General features: G+C 55.0%; 1 protein-coding gene across 2 annotated transcripts in view; it reads left to right on the top strand.

Moving 5' to 3' along the window:
• The first annotated feature begins 3788 nt into the window (after positions 1–3788).
• The window catches only part of PITX2 (paired like homeodomain 2), a 14124-nt gene continuing 1748 nt past the window's right edge, over positions 3789–16164 (top strand). The window contains exons 1-4 of one of the 2 annotated variants that reach the window (XM_041395851.1): positions 3789–3927; positions 6168–6223; positions 13503–13766; positions 14476–14681. In XM_041395851.1, the coding sequence (XP_041251785.1) occupies positions 6178–6223; positions 13503–13766; positions 14476–14681 (516 nt within the window). In that variant the 5' untranslated portion in view covers positions 3789–3927; positions 6168–6177. The remainder of the gene's footprint in view (positions 3928–6167; positions 6224–13502; positions 13767–14475; positions 14682–16164) is intronic. The other variant, XM_041395852.1, reaches the window with a different exon arrangement.

The raw sequence follows: 16164 nt of genomic DNA, 5'->3' as shown, positions 1-16164 counted from the left end.
GGACTGCGGCTACAGCGGTGGGAGCAGGAGACAAGGAGTCTTTCTGAGTGGTTAAAAAGTTCGGATAAGCAAACTCTGGCTCTGTCAAATATCCCCCCCCTCTGCCCCCTGCCGCTCTTCTCCCCCTCCCCCCCTTTTTCCCCATTTCTTTTTCTTTTCTTTTCTTTTTTTTCTTTTTTTTAATATTTTTAAGGCAGTTGATGTGGTAATTAAGAATTTGGTGAGAGCCTGGTCAGGTCACCTCGTTTCTCAGATCAGAGCTCCATCAGAAATTCTTTCAAGTGTCCTTCTGCGTCGCCAAAGATGACAACAGCAAATCAATAAGTGCTTGAAATGAAAGGGGTTGCTGGCTAGCCCCCGAGGCTACAGATTTTCGCACCGCCGGTCTTTTTTTTTTTTTTTTTTTTTTTTTTTTTCTTTTTTCCCTGAACTTCTCGCATTCCTTTGCACTGCCTCTCCTAGGAAGAGCTACCTTTTTATCCCTAGTTTCATGACGAAGGTAAGTGCCGTGTTAGCATCCCTTTGGCGGGACGGGCCTCGCCAGCTGTGATTGCTCTTCCCTGCTTCCAGCAGACGGTCGCTGCCGGGAAGATGCGAGCCGAGAGCGACTCCGGCCGAGGGCATCCGCGCCCGCCCGGGAAGCGGGGACAGCAGGCTCGGAACACAGAGGCTGATATTTGCGCTTCTTCTTCTTCTTTTTACTTCATTATTTTAAAAAATAAATAAATAAAAAAGAGAATGAGAGAAAGAGAAAAAGCGTAAATAAATATATATATATATATATATATATATAAAAAGAAATAATAGAAGAGGGGTAAGGGATCAAAGCAAAGGAAAATAAATATGGGAATCACTGTGTTAACAGAGGTTGCTTTGCTCCGGTTCGCATTCTCATCCCTACCTCTAATGTGACACGATTTAACAATCTTCCTAACGAACGACTTCCTCGGGACGTTTTAATTAGGCAATTCATTAGTAAGTCAATACAGACATTTATATTTTCTTTCAGATCAAGTGGTTAAGCGCTAATTTCGAAATGATTATAACACACTAGAATTCGCGAGGCGTAATAATTTTAATTTATATGCAAATCAATGGGTCCATTTGAATTGCTTAATTTTTTAACAATTACTGTATTGTAGCATCGGAACGAACAGCCTGAATGAGCAATTTGAAACCAGATCTGGACAGGAAGAAAATATTCGAGCAGCCCAACAAATCAATAATGTTTGAGTGTGTTAAACATAGCCAGCTATAGGTATTTACATACTCGTTTGCTGACAGATATGGAGCTCAGAGAGGTGGGAGGAGAGGCTGGGGGGAGACGGGAGGGTTTGCTTGCGAGGGCTGAGATCATAATCCGGGAATGAAGAAAGTAAATGCTCGTGAATTGCCCCACCGCGCACTTCGGAGGATAAGCCCCTTTGCCGCCGGTTCCCCAGCGCTGGCGGCCTGCGCCAGACGCTAAGGGCTGCCCGAAACACGGCTGGGCTCTGCGCTCAGTCACCGCTCCGCTACATACGCTTTGAGGTTTTTTATGTTGGTTAATTTGTTTGGGGTTTTGGGTTCGGGTTTTTTTTGTTTGTTTGTTTGTTTTGTTTTGTTCTGTTTGTGGGAGGTTTTTTAGCCTTTTTTTTTTTTTCTTGTCCCTTTCTTTCCTCCCTCGTCCCTGGGCAGCGGGGAAGCTGATCGGACTCTCCTTTGCCTCACCCACTCTGTGACCCGGGATCACCCAGGGAAAAGCTCCACTGCTCCCGCCGCAGTCCGGGGGCACGGCTGGTGCGCCAGGTGCTTGCAAACGGATAGTCGCGATAGGTTTTAAGAAAACAGCTTTTCTGTCTGGTGGGGCGATAAATAACTCCGACCTTCTCCCCAGGAGGTTCGGAAAGCCGGCTTGCCTGCCGGGGGCCGGCACGGAGGGCTCTCGGCGCGGCTCTTCGCGTCCCAGCCGGGCCGGGGCAGCTGCAAGCCCCCCGCCACTGCCGCCTCACCCGCCGAGGAATGGCTCCGGAGCCTCCTCGGGGGTTTTAAAGCTGTTGTCACTGCGCTGGCAAAAGGGAGGAGAGAGACTATAAATACAGCCGTCGCGCCCTTTGCTCGCCCTGAAATCTATTATTACATTTATTGCTTTGACAGAAGGGGGAAAAAAAAAATTGAAATCCTCGTATTAAGTCGGCTCCATAGTTTCCAGACACCCTGAAACCCCTCTTCCACGGCAGCATGTCTAATGTATTCCCTGGTGATTCTAAGCATTAATTAGTTGTTTAATAGGAGTATGACTAAAAATGTAAAAGAAGGATTAGGAGCGTGAAACGTATGTCCAGCTCCTTCCACACACTCGAGGAGGGAATGAAAATCATCCAGTATCTTATGTTTCTTCAGGAGCCATTTGCATTTCCCACCAGCTGCTCACTTTAGCCTCTCCGGGGCGGACGGAAACTGCTGCTGCCCGGCGCGGAGGCGGTCGATGAACGGCGGGCGCTCCCGCTCCGCGGCCGCGCTGCCAAGCGGGTGTCCCAGCCTTCCCTGCCCCACAAACAACGGGGCTGGGGGTGTGGAGAAGATGCACACCGGCGCAAGCAGTTTGCTTCTCCCGGGAAAACAAAAGTGAGAGGCGGGAGCTGGGAGTCCCTCTCACTCCCGCTCTTTCTTCGGATGCGCGGAGAAACTGGATTTCACCTGGCAGAGCGCTCCCAGGGATAGAAACGCAGATAGCCAAGGACGCAGCAAACTAATTTATTTCTCCCTAGATTTTCCCACACGATTTCTTTTCTTGCGAGAGAAAGTCACCCCCTCCGCTTGGCGCTGCGACCGCTGCGGCGTCGCAATCAAAGGGCTTTTCTGAGCGCACCGTGGAGCGGTGGTGCTGCCGGCTGCGGCTGGGCTGACTTAACGACCCGCGGAAAACTTGGCCTCTTCCAAGGGTTCGCTTTCCCCTCCAGCAATAGCTGCCTAGCCCTCTGCCCACGGCTATAAATAACTAAAATTCACTCCACGCTGAAATAATTTTAAAATAGCCACAAAGAGATCAGGTGTAGCCTCCGAGTTAGTAAAGCGCCTATTTTATTTTCTCGTCGTTCCTCTATAAACAAAGCCGCGGAAATGCTGTGAGAAAAAGCGATCGCTTTAGTTTGATCTGAATAGAGAAATCCGCTTTCGATATTTTCTTAAACACGGAAAACGCCGCAAAATCGAAAATAAATTTCCCGCTGGAGGCAGCTCGGTGTCCTTTGGGGAAAAGGGAGAGAAAGTAGCGTTTTCTCGCTATCGCGCGTAAATGATGCAGGGCGAGTAACAGAGAGGAGCGGCAGGATTTCGGCTATCCCGGCACCGCACTACCGATAGAGGCACGAACAAGAACACCCCGCAATAAAAAAAAATTTAAAAAGGAAAACAAAACCCCAAATATATACATGTAAGAAGTAAGAAAAAATTTTGAAAAAAAATGAAAAAAAGTGGGTTAAAACAGGAAACCGAGACCTCTCCCAATAGATTGCCGATCCCTCTTCACATCTGGTGCAAGGACAGCCACCGGCCCGGCCCGGGAAACTTCGGCCACAGTTACTTGTGCCCCCCTCCCCAGCCGGGCGGAGCAGGGCGCGCCCTGCGCGGGCGCGGAGAGGCCACGGCCGTCCTCGCTCACCTCGGTTTTCCTCTGGCTACCTAGCCCGCCGCCGCGCCGCCTCCGCCGACTTTTGTCCTTCCTCCTGCCCCCTGCCCCCTCCGCGGACGGGGGCTGCCACCGCCGCCGCTGCGCCCGTGCCCGCGGAGAGCCGCGGAGCCNNNNCGGGAGGGCCGGGGAAGGAGGGAGCCAGCGGCGGCTCCGCGGCCCCGCAGCCAGCGCAGGAGCCCGGCGCGGCCCCGCCGCCCCCGCCAGCCACAGGCACCAGCAGCGAGAGAGCGGGGCGGGCAGCGCAACCGGCCCCGGTGAGTGCGGGAGGCTCGGAGGGATCGGCGGGACGGGCGCGGGGCTACGAACACGGCAGGTCCAGGCTCTGCGCACCCCGGGACGAGCAGCGGGACCGCGGGCCGGCTGGGCAGGGTCCTGCGGGCTCGGGTTGCTGATGTCCTCCCGGACGGCTGCGGCCCGTCCCGCGGCGCTGCCGGCGAGGGAAGCAGCGCTGCCCCCGCGCCGTTTGCCCGCCGTGCTGGTCCCACTTCCCCGGCGGGGCGGGCGCAGAGGAACCGGCCGCGCAGGCAGCGCCTTCCTGCCGCGGAGACGCGGACCCGGGCGGGGGGCGGCAGCGGAGCCGGCACGGGCTCGGGCTGCCCGAAAGCGATGCGGGCGGGTCTGCCGAGCCGGCTGCGGGGTCTCCCACCGGCACCGCCAGCGAGAGAACGGCGGGGCACGGCTGCCCCGCGGGCACCGCGGAGGGGTAGGCCCCGCACGAACTCCCCTTTCGTTTGAGAGCCAGCGGCCGCGGGCCTCTGGCGGAAAGCCTCCCGCCAAAACCACGGACCGCAGCATTTCGGGCTGTGAGATCCTTGCCAGGCGACTCCAATTTTTTGGGGATTGTGGATTTTTATTTTTTTCTCCGAAAGAACAGTGATAGATACCTATAAAGAAAAAATAATAATCCCGCTTTTCTGTCCGCGCCCTGCAGCTGCTCCGAGCAGGTTGCTGCTGAGAGGGCCCGGCCGTGGAGAAAGGCAAGGTCGCACGGCTGGTGCGTTTGCTGGGGCTGTGGGCGCGCAGAGGTGCGGAGGTATTTAAATCTGAGTACTCAGAGTAAGGGAAGTGAAAAAGCAAGTGGAGTTGCTTTCGTTTGTGTCGCCGGGCTGGAGACAATAGGAAAACGCTCCACTTGGCCCCGTGCTGCGATGTGCCTTGCAACGAAAATTAAGAGGATACGGAGAGGAGAAAGGGAAGGAGCAATACGGGTGAGGAAGGAATAATAATAATCCCTTCGAGAAAGGCACTTTTCTCCGAGGAGATCGGCATTTCAGTAGAGAGGAAAAACTTCCCCTCGGTGTCGGGGCGTGTGCGTGGGGGGAGCCGTGTGTCTCCACTCATGAGATAAATCAGCCATAGAGGCAGGCCGCGGGGGAGGGCATTTGTCACGCAGGACTAATCCTGACGGAGACCGATCCCGAAATAAGGACCATTGGCGAAGAATTAAGGTTCTCTTAATCGCCTTCCCGATTAATTTAGGCACTGCTCGTGTGCTAGGCCCGGCTGCTGGAGGGAGCGGAGTTCCTCCCTGGCGTCGTTCATCTGGGAATATAAATCGCCATGTCACGACACGACCACGAGGAATCCTAAAAACTGCACCTTCCCCTTTTCTTTTCCCCTTTTCGTTTTCTTTTTTTTTTTTTTTTTCCCCTTTCCTCCCCTTTTTCCACGGCCTTATCCTGCTTGCCCGGCGGAGGGTGGAAGGGCCGGAGCCTCGGGGCCCTTCTCGGTGGGCGCTGTGTCTGGCGCTGCTCATCCCAAACATGCCTCGGCTCCAGGCTGCCGGATTTCTAAGCACCAGCTAATAATGCGCCCGGTCCAGACATTAAAAAAGAAGCGAAGAAGAAGAAGAAAGATTACCGAAATGATGGTGACATGCAAATTTCCCTCGAAATTATCATAAGTAAACATTTGAAGCCTGGACTAATAAAATCCCATCTGTGTTACTTCATATCGAGTTAGTAGAGAGCTGTGATAATGAATTTTGTAATATCTCACGAACAGACATCTCAATCAGGCACTAATCCTGTGATTTTACTGCCCGACCTCTCAGATAGAGGGAGGCGGCGGTGGCGGCCGGGGAGCGCGGAGGCGCAGCCGCTGCCGCGCAACTTCCGCAGCGGTGGGGGAGCGGCTGCTGATACCTACTGTCCTACGGCAACCCTGCCACCGGGGTCGGCCTGTCCCACGGCTGAGCACGGCGACGAGGTTAGGGGACTCTCCTACGCGTGCCCAAATACTTAGAGGTGCAAGGAGGCCGGAGAGTTCGACGGGCTGCGTAACAGCTACGGGTGTTTGCGCCTGTCCTGTGGCGTGACTTTGGTGGGACCTGAGGCTAAAGCAAGGAGAGGGGACACTGCGCGTATCCCTGGAGAAATAAGCGCCATTCAGCCCGCGTCGTTGCGACGTAGCTCCCGCGGCGGCTGTGTTTCGGGTATTTGCATGTATCTTTCAATCCCAAAGTAATTGTTTTAAAACAATTCATCTTTTGCAGATAACGGGTAATGGAGTCCAACTGCCGCAAACTTGTCTCCGCCTGTGTTCAGCTAGGTAAGAGACACCACGGCCCGCCGGGCCGGAGGCACAGCGGCCCCGCTGCCTTGCGGAGGGTGCGCGGGTGTGCAGCCAGGCGGGCCGGCCCCGGGGAAGCGGCGTCACCTCCGCGAAGGGCCGCGCAGCGTCGGGCGCTGACCACCCACCCACCCAGTTACCTCTCCCCTGGGCCCCCGCGCAGTGTCCCCGTCCCCAGGCGTGCAGCCCGCCGCCGTCGAGTGTCTCTATTCCGAAGGCGGACATCTAAAGGGGGACATGAGCTGGAGGGCCGCACGGAGCCCGCCGGCAGCACGGCGTCCGGTCCGGGCGGCCGCCCCCAGCGCCAGTGACACGCGGCGGCCGCTCCGCGCCTGCGCGGCGCCAGGGCGCCCTCTGCTGTCCGCCGGCGGCGCGCCGGGCGCCGCTTGCGCCGGGAGGTGCGCGGCCGCGGGAGAGGGAAACGAAAGGGGAAAGGGGGTGCGAGCACCCCCGCGGCTGCGGCCGCGCAGCGCCTCCCGCCGCCAGCGTGTGTCCCCCAAAAAAGCATCGCTGTCAGCGCGCCGTTTAGACAGCCGCAGCGTCGCTCTCGTATTTATTTTTATTTTCTATTTTTTGACACCACCCCCTCGGCCGTAAACAAGCCGCCAGCCCTCTCCTGCCCCCAGAGGTAGGCACCCCCACAGCGCTCCGTCTGCAGCAGAGCGAGCTCCTGTCTCTCTTCCCCTGCCCTTTTCAGGGGGTCTGACGGGCGAGCCCGAGGGGTGGTAAAGAAAAACAGCAATGCAAACACATTACAAAGAAGAAAACAAGCGCTCTGTATTTCGAGAGACTGTTTAATCCAAGATAAACGTAATTTTGTTTAAATAAAATACATTAACCTGAATTAATAATACAGGAAACTAGAGTGAATTAATAATGCACGTATTCCTGGTCTCGTGGTTAAACACTTCCTTGTAAGAATACTGTATTAACCCTGTTTGGCCAAACAGCTCGCTATTTCTCAAATAACATCCAATGATTTTAGGAGAGGCCACATCCCCTTCTCGAGTCCACCCGCCCCCGGGGACTTTAGGCAGGATTTGCTAGCTGGACATCAAAACCCCTAGAAGAAGAAACGCTTAAACTAAAGGAAGGTTAGCGAGCAAAATCCGGGGTAATTCCAAACGCCAAAGTATTACGAACCGATAATTTTTAATCCCGGAAACATACACGATATTAAATTGTGCACAAATAGGCTTTACCAGAGTCTGGCACTTTTTCCCTCGGCCAGTAATAAGTGTTAAATAATGTGGAAAGGAAGGGTGACATTGCTTTATATATGGTTTGCAAATAAGAAAGGCCTTTTTACCCTCCCCTGCCTTTTCTTCCCGATGAACAGGTGGTCTTAATCAAAGCCCTTAGCACGATCTAATGGGAAAGTGGGGACCTTTCTGATATAATAAATTTATGAGCCCTTCCAAGTCAGCTTTATTCGACTAAGTATTTATAAAAGTAATATCCACATATGCTCCCTGACACGGTAACTTTAACTTCCTCTGCCGAGAAACAAATGGTTATTTTCTTAAACATCAATTATGAACCTGGATTATTGTAGTACACGCAAAATTTCCTGCCTTGTTACCGTACCAGCCGGGCTGATTTTTAGTCGCCGCGCTGCAGGGGAAATTGCTATCTAAACACCTTTAATGCCATTAATTAAAACATACGTCCGAGTCCAAGAAGCAACGGCGGTGTTGCCTGACCATTAAAACGCTCCCATTTACGGGGAAGGGAAGCGCGACGACCTCGGATACGGATATATCCCTGCCGATATGGGAATATATTCCTGCAGATATGGGGATGAACCCTGTGCGCTGCCTCAGTCCCTGCGACGGATAATGGCAAGTCCCGAGACGCCCTGAGCTGCTCGGGCGACTTGCTGTAAATCGTAGAAATCACGGGTGTTTTGTCGTGGTACCGGAGGGGTTTGTTGGGTCTTGGTTTTGATTTGCTTAAACCAGCGCGGTACTCGTTGATTTTTGTCTTACCTGACAGTAAGGATGTCATGCTTTTGGTATTTAGTTTGCAAAAAGTCTGATCCTTGGGGCTGGCTGGGGGAAGGCGGGGAAGGAAGCAGCGGTGATTGGGGACCCCTCTCTGTCACATTTCAGCTTTGGAAATTACGAGGGCGGTGAGGTAATTTCGCGAGATAGGCACCGTCGGTGGCCACGAGGAAAATGATCGCTAACTAGAACAACTGGCATTAATAGCAAAACATGCGACTGTTTTCTCAAATCGATGGTTCTGCGAAAGGAGGAAAGGAAATTCAGTAGGAGACAATCCAAAACTACATGGCATGCCGGCTTCCCGCGGGGAATGGGGCGCACAGGGGGAGGGCTGTTCCAGAAGAAACGAGTCCGTGGCCATGCCGAGGAAAGGAAAATGGGAAAGTATGAAAATATTATTGCAGCCTAGAGTGTCAAACGCAGCCCGGCGGTGTCAGATTTCTTCAGAGAGACAGGAAAATTGCTGCTGGGTGACCAGTCCCACAAAATTAGGAAAACTTCAGCACATGCTTCGACAGACCCACAGCACTTGTAAATGGTTGTCGGTGGTGGGTTTGTTTAAGTAATTTTTATGCAGGGTGAAAGGATGCTTAAGGTGTTTGTGTGTACGTGTATATATATATAATCTATACGATTTGTTAGGTCTGTGAATTCTACTTAAGGAATCCTTCCCTATAATCGATAATCTGGGTATTGCTGAAACAGCAGCTTCCAGCATAAAATGTTGAAAGTACATTCCGTCTTGTATCACCATTCAGCATTCCAAATTGGTTGTTCCAATACTATCAAAAAAAAGGGGGGGGGGGGGGAAGAAAAAAAAATTGGTCTGACTATTCCGTAACTGAACATTCTTTGCAAAAACAAAAACTTAAAAACCTAACGCTGATTCAGCTTTCCAATCAGACCGGCTGAAGACACTGCAGCGTGTAAATCAAAGGTCGCCGGTGCCTTTTTTGAGCCCCGGGCTGAGGTGGGCGCGCAGGCTCAGCCCCCGAGGGAGGGAGCGAGCGCGGGGGGGCTGAGGCGGAGCCGGAGCATCGCTGCCGCCGCTGGGCAGCCAGGCAGAGCCGAGCGGCACCCTCCCCTCCACAGAGCGTGGCCAAATTTGTCCCCGGAATTGTGACCCGAGCCGTGGAGCCGGGATGTTTCCTGTCCAGGTCGCAAGCCCTTCGCTGGTGCGCTGCCCTGCGCTGCGCCTCGGAAGGTGCGCGCCCCTCTCCGCACCCCCCGCCAAGCGCAAATTAGAAGTTATTTATTGCGCTTCGCTTATAGAATTTTCCCCCTCCGCGGTTGGCGTCTGAGAATAATATATGCAGCAGTTGTTAGCCTCACTCCAGGGAAAACTAAATGTATAACGAAAGCTTTTTCGTGAGCAGGAATATACTAACGGAACAATCTGATGTCTTCTTAATCCTATGTAAAAAGCTCTGTAGTCTTCCTAATATTGACTGAATGGGTAATTAATGGCTCTTCATCGAGGAGAATACCCGGTAATCCGAGATAGGCGAAAGACAACAAGCCAAAGGTAAAAGACAACAGGACTAGTTGGAGGCTCTACATAAGAACCAATTTATCCATTTAGGGGAGTATTAAGCCTAGAAACAAAGATCTCGTGAGGCGATAAAGGAAAAGTGGGAAAATAAATACCCACAGTAGGTCTGGCCACCCTCCGGCATCCCCAACCGAGCCGCTCATCTCCCGGCCCTGCTCTCGGCCCTCCAGCTTGCAGCACCGGAGCGGGCGCCGGGCATCCCAAATAAACTGAAAAAACAGCGTGGAGAAAAAAAAACCAAACAAAAAAAAAAAAACAAAAAAAAAAAACGCAATCAACCAACCAACCAAACAGGGGGAAAAAACCACACCAAAATTCCCATGAAATTAAAAAGTTTATGAGGAGCGGGGACCATCACCGATTCCCCATTTTTCGTACGCGGCGGATGTTTCCCAGTCCATCGGGGCGCGTCCCCGATAGGCCCTGCAGCTCAGGGTGAAAAGGAAAGAGACCAATTCCCAAAATAGTTTTGGGGTTTTCTTTGGTGATGGCAGCCACACGCAGCAGGCGCGGATAGTCGGTACGCGAGCGAGCTGGCGGGGGCGGCTTCGTGGCCAGGACCCGAACCCGAGAGGCGATGGGAACTTCCACCAAAAAAAAAAAAAAAAAAAAAAAAAAAAAATTAAACACTTGACATTTTAATTGAAACCTTTACCGCTAATATATTACCTGGGTGACTACAATTAGGTTGTTTTTCGGTTGGCTGACAGCTTTTAAAATATTATTTCACTTGGGAAATAAAAGCTTCATCTCAGATTATAGGTAGGTATTTTTGGATTTACGTGATTTATGGTCACCATGACAACTAATGCTGTGTGGTAGCTCCCCTCCTGCCCGGGATGGGGGAGTTTTAATCAAAGGCACGTAAGGAAATGCCGACAGCCTCTCCCTTTGGGCTGCCGGGGCCGGGCCAGTGTTGTGCGCTCCTTTTCGGGGCGCTGGAGGTTCTGTCACTCCTGTGGCGGTGGGACGCGGGGCTGGAGCTAGGGAAGACGCGATAGGGCGGTGCGGTGGCCGGGCCTTCCTCCTCCTCTCCCCGTTCTCTGGGGGAGCTCGCCGGGGGCGGCCTGCCCCGTCAAATGTCCCGAGAGAGCGAGGCTGCGGCTGGCGGGCACGGCGGGCACCGGCGCTCGCCCTGCACGGGCATAAAGCGCGTAACAAGCGCTCTGCGCCCCGCACGGGCGAAAGGACTTCTCGCTTCGAGTCGCGGCGGAAGATGCCAGCATTGCCCCAGAATGACTGAAAATAAATTAATGCCAAAAAAGAAAAAAAAAAAAAAAAAAAAAAAAAGGGTGATGGGTGTCATCCAAGACGGGGATGCGTTGCCCCGTCTGAAAAGAAAAAAGGAAAAAAGACGGGGGAGGGAAGGAGGAGACACCTCCGTATCACTTCTCCCTCTGGCTCCCCCACCCCAGGGCTTTGCACACTTGTTTTCACCCCGACGTGGGGCTGGAGAGAGGCAGCACCCCGTGCCAAGTGCCCCTCGCTGAGGGGCCGAGGCCGCGCCCCTGGCCAGGGCTGGGCAGCCCCCTGCCCGCGATTTTGGCACGGTCTCGCCATGGGGAAAGGCCGCGGGGGCGGTTCTAGGTGCGGGACCACAGAGGTAGCGAGAGGTTAAGAAGAAACTGGGATATGATTGGTAAACAAATTGTGCAGAATGGAGCTGGATTCATATTGACTTAGTTATAGGTCATCTGCTGCCGGTGCAAAGGGAGGAAATATTTACTTTACACATATACTTTATGATCTTGGGGGAATTAGAGGAAATTCAATAAGAAAACGGCTAGAATCATTTTAAACCCCCTATTTAAAAGACTTAAGCAAATTAGAGTCTTATCAGATTAAAATCCACTACAAATGTAAGAGCATTGTCTCCATCGAAACGCTGTGGGGTCTGAGGAAAGAGATTCCTTGCCAAATCTCAGGGATAAAAACACGTCATTTAAACACCAGATAATGAGCAGAATGTAAATTAATTTAACCTTCTTTACTAACAGGCTGCGAAAGTAATATGTATAATTTAGCGATAACTAAGATTGCGATGGATGATACGTACCTCGAACGAGAATCAGCGACTAAGGAAGACCCTTGAGAGAGGTGGGGGTGGGGTGTGGCGGACGGGATGGGAATGGGACACAGAAAAGTTTGGGCACTGGGATGTGGATGTGTAGGGCCACATCAAGGGCTTTCGGTAACTTTTCAATACCAGTGACCAGCCAGATAAATTGAAGACAGAGACGCAAACCTGCGTTTCCTGCTCGTGGGCTACTTCGGAATCCCTATCCCTAAGACGGCCACAGCTCCGCTGGGCCAGTGTCGGCTCTGCGGGCTAAGGCTCGGGGACGGATTCCTCTGCCCCAGGAGGACCTGACCAGCATGGTAGGGCAACCTGTCCCCACACCTCCTTCCTGCGAGACACTGGTCCATGGCAGCCCCATTCCGGCGCCATAAGCGGTCCCACGAGTGGGGATTGCGGGGCAGTGTAGCCCGTCCCTCTACTGCCACTGCCCGGGCGAGGGGTCAAATCCTGCCCTCAAACCTCGGAGAGGGGTTTGAGAAGTTTGTGTGCGGGCGTCCGGCCCGGTGTGGGACTTGGCCACATTCTGTAAACGGCTTGCGTGGGCTCAGGTTCGTGGGCTGCTCCGGGAGCTCCGGGGGCGCGGGATGATCCCTCCGGGTCCACGCCGAGAGGCGGGAACGGTCCCGCGGATTACTGTGCAATTAAGTGGTAAAACCGGGGTGGAAAAGCCTCCTTGGGGGCTAGCTTTTGGGAACCCTGTTGCAGGGAAGGGGCGGGAATGGTGGAACCAAGGAACGGATTTTCCTCCGTGTACCCCGCCTTTAGTGCGGGCAGAGGAAGGGCAGAAAGCCGGCGAGCATGGGGACTAGAAGAGCTCGGGGGCCTCCGAGCGCGGTGTGAAGCTTTCCGTAGCTGTGTCGCAGAGGGGAGGTTGTTGTCGTTTTTGTTCAATTGTCGCTGTTACCGGCAGAAGGTCTGCCGTCTAACCGGCCGCGCCCCCGTCCCGCTTATTTTCCACCCACTCCATGAGGAGGGAATCGGGCTTTCCTCCACCCTACTGTAGCGGCTCTGGCAGTGCCGAGCTCCCCGCTCCTCACTCCCGCAGGTCCGGGAGTGCGGCGAGGAGCGGAGCGGACGCGCTCGCAGCCGCTCGGACGGGGTGCTCCGGGAGCCGGCGGCGGGACCCGGGCTCTCCAGGCGCGGGTACCCCCGGCGGGGCACACCGGGCGGAGGTTTTCTGGGAGGGCGGGTGTGCCCATCACCGGGAGAGCGCGGGGGGCGGCGCGGGGCGCGCAGGGCCGCGCGGGCGGGGCGGGGCGCGAGGAGCGCCCCGCGGAGCGCCGCCGCTCCTCGCCGCCCCCGCCCCGCGGAGCCCCGCGGCGGGCCGGGGGCCGCCGGCCGGGGAGCTGCCGTGTCGCCGTGACGGCTCTTACAGGACCGGACTCGCCCGCTCTCCCATCGCCGCCGCCTCGCCCCCCCGGGCGGCGGGGGCTTCGAGGCTCGCCGTGCCTCCCGGGCTCTAGTCGAACGTCTCTCGCCCCGGAGCGGCTCCCCGGCAGGCAGCCCTGACCCCCGGAGCCGCGGGGCTGCTCCGCGTCCGCGGAGGGGGCGCTGCGCTGACCCTCCTACACGTATCGACACCTACAGACACACGCACACCTTCTCCTATCGACCCCCCAGGCGCGCACGTAGACTTTGGCGTCCTTTTGCCGATGAACTGCATGAAGGACCCGTTAAGCCTGGAGCGCCTGGGAGCCGGGAATAAGCTGTGCTCCTCCTCACCTTCCTCCTCCTCCTCCTCTTCATCATCCTGCCATCACCACCAGCCCGCGCTGGCCATGGCGACGGCGCTGGCGCCGGGGCAGGCGCGTTCCTCCCTGGAGTCTGCCAAGCACCGGCTGGAGGTGCACACCATCTCCGACACCTCCAGCCCCGAGGCCGCAGGTAAGAGGGGGTGAGAGGCAGGGACCCCAGCCCCACGGGCGCCCCGCAGCCCTGTCCTGCTCCGGCCCGGCTGCCAGCCCCGCGGACCGCGATGCGCCGCCGCCCCTCTGGCCGGGAGCGTCCCGCACCCGAGCCGAGATGCGTTTCGTGATTTTTAGCGTGCGGTGTCTGTGTGTCGGCGTAGAGGAGGAAAATGACATATGTAAAGATAGGCGAGCAGTATGTCTACTGATAGGCGAGTTACACGGATACAGATCGGCAAATAACGTGGGATTTCATGGGCAAGTAATCTCGATAGAGACGGACAAATAGGGGGATATACCGAGAAAGAATATTGTTACAGGCGGGCGAATAACGCGAGTGTAGGTGAGCAAATAAAACGAATTACGTGTATGCAGACGGGAGAATGATACGGATGCACATAGGCAGAAAGCTTGCCTACGGAGAGGCGGCTCCGTCCCGCTGCCCCGGCCGTGGCTGCTCCACCGGGAGGAGCCGCCCGTGGGTGCCCGCGGGGCGCGGAGGAGCCGCAGCGGCGGGAGGCCGGCGCGGGTTAATCATTACAGCATCGAGTCGCGTTCGGGGCAGTCTGCGGGATCCAGCAGCGCTGGGGACACGCTTTTCCCCAGCCGCTGGAGAGGAGGCTGAGGAGGCTGAGGCGCCCTCGTTTTCCGCCTTGTTTTTTTTTTTTTGTTTCCCCCACTTACAGAGAAGGATAAGAGCCAACAGAGCAAGAATGAGGATGCGGGGCCCGAGGACCCCTCCAAGAAGAAGAGGCAGCGGCGGCAGCGGACGCACTTCACCAGCCAGCAGTTGCAGGAGCTGGAGGCCACCTTCCAGCGGAATCGCTACCCGGACATGTCCACCCGGGAGGAGATCGCCGTCTGGACCAACCTCACCGAGGCCAGGGTTAGGGTAAGTCCTGACACGGCATCGGCTCGGAGCAGTGGGGGTCAGGGTGGGCTGGGAAAGGGAAGGAGGGCTGAAATATTTGCAGCTGCTTTCGATTTCGGCTTGTATGTAAACTCCAGCGCCTTTGCACAAAAGCAGAACAGAGCAGGACATTTCTGTCAAAGCGAGACAGATTGGGATTTCTCTCTGTGTCTCTGAAATATGGTTTGCTGCACGTTTCGCCCTCCCCGTGCAATGCGTCTCTCTCCTTTTGATCGAAACGCTAATAAAAACATTAGCCAAGAAAGCAACTTGGAACAGGCTGCAACCTGCGCTGTCTCTAATGAGAAAAAGATGTAAAATACACAAGAGCTTTTGCTTCACTCCGAGGCACTCCCAACGTGCCCTTCCTTGCATTTTCTATTTCTTTGGGTTTCACAATTCGACGAGCGTCTCTCTCCACCCTCTACCCCCCTCTGAGATTTATGGGACCATCGCGGCGCTGCAGAGATACCGCGGCAGATCCTGCTCGCCGGCAAATACCGCGCTGGGGGAAAAAAAGAAAAAACGACAAACCCCAACACACACACACACAAAAAGAAGCCTATAAACGGGCCGAACCTTCAGGTTTTCGGAAATCCCACATAAATCCTCTCCCCGTGGTGGCATGAGGAAAGCGAGACAGTGAGAACCGGGGGCGGCAGCGAGCGGGGCCGGCTCACACCCCAGGCCGGCGGTGTTGGCGCAGGGGCAGCCACGCGGAGGGAGCGGGGCCCGGCCGAGCCCGGTGTCTTCCCGGAGCGCTGTCGGTCGCGGGTCCGCGCGGTGCCTGCAGACGGGCCCGTCCCCGTGGTGCACCCGGGCGGCCGCCGCCCTGCTCGACCGGTGGGGGTTACCACAAACACCCCGGGGTGCTTTCAATACACACGGTAAGGCGGCTGCTGGCGGCTGCCCGACGGGTCAGACACCCAGATGTGGATTGGGAAAGGGCACGCTTTTCCCATTGTCTGCATGGGGAGGGTCCCTTAGATCTCATTTAGCACATTGTTAAATGGTGATTTTTCTTCCTTCTTTTTTTCTTTTTTTTTTTTTTTTTTTTTTTTTCTTTTTTTTTTTTCCCTATTTTTCACCCCCTCCAAAGAGCAGTCAAACGTGTTTGTTTAGAAAATCGTTTTCGGTTCTGGAAGCTCTCACGTTAGAGGAACTTGCAGATTTAACAAACTGAAGCAAGGATTTATTAGTTGCTGACTTCCTCCTCCTTTCCCCTACCATTGCCTTAAATATTCCACTGGTTTCCAGGCGTTTTACTCTCGCTTTTGCACTTTTGTATTTTTCCTGAGTGGCTTCAGTACAGAGAAAGCCAAGAGAGAAAGGAGGGGGGGAAAGCCCAAAAGAGAAATAAAGAGGTGGGGGTCAGGAGAAAAGGGAGAGAAGAAGGAAGCGTTGGCCTCTGTGGCGCGAATTAGAGCATCACAAATTATGTGGAGGGCTGCGGGGGTGGGGGGGG

This window comes from Onychostruthus taczanowskii, unplaced genomic scaffold, assembly GCF_017590055.1.
Source record: "Onychostruthus taczanowskii isolate IOZ18803 unplaced genomic scaffold, ASM1759005v1 scaffold12, whole genome shotgun sequence".
Classification (NCBI taxonomy): Eukaryota; Metazoa; Chordata; class Aves; order Passeriformes; family Passeridae; genus Onychostruthus; species Onychostruthus taczanowskii.
Note: the sequence above shows the minus strand (reverse complement) of the source record. Positions and strands in the feature narration are given on the sequence as shown.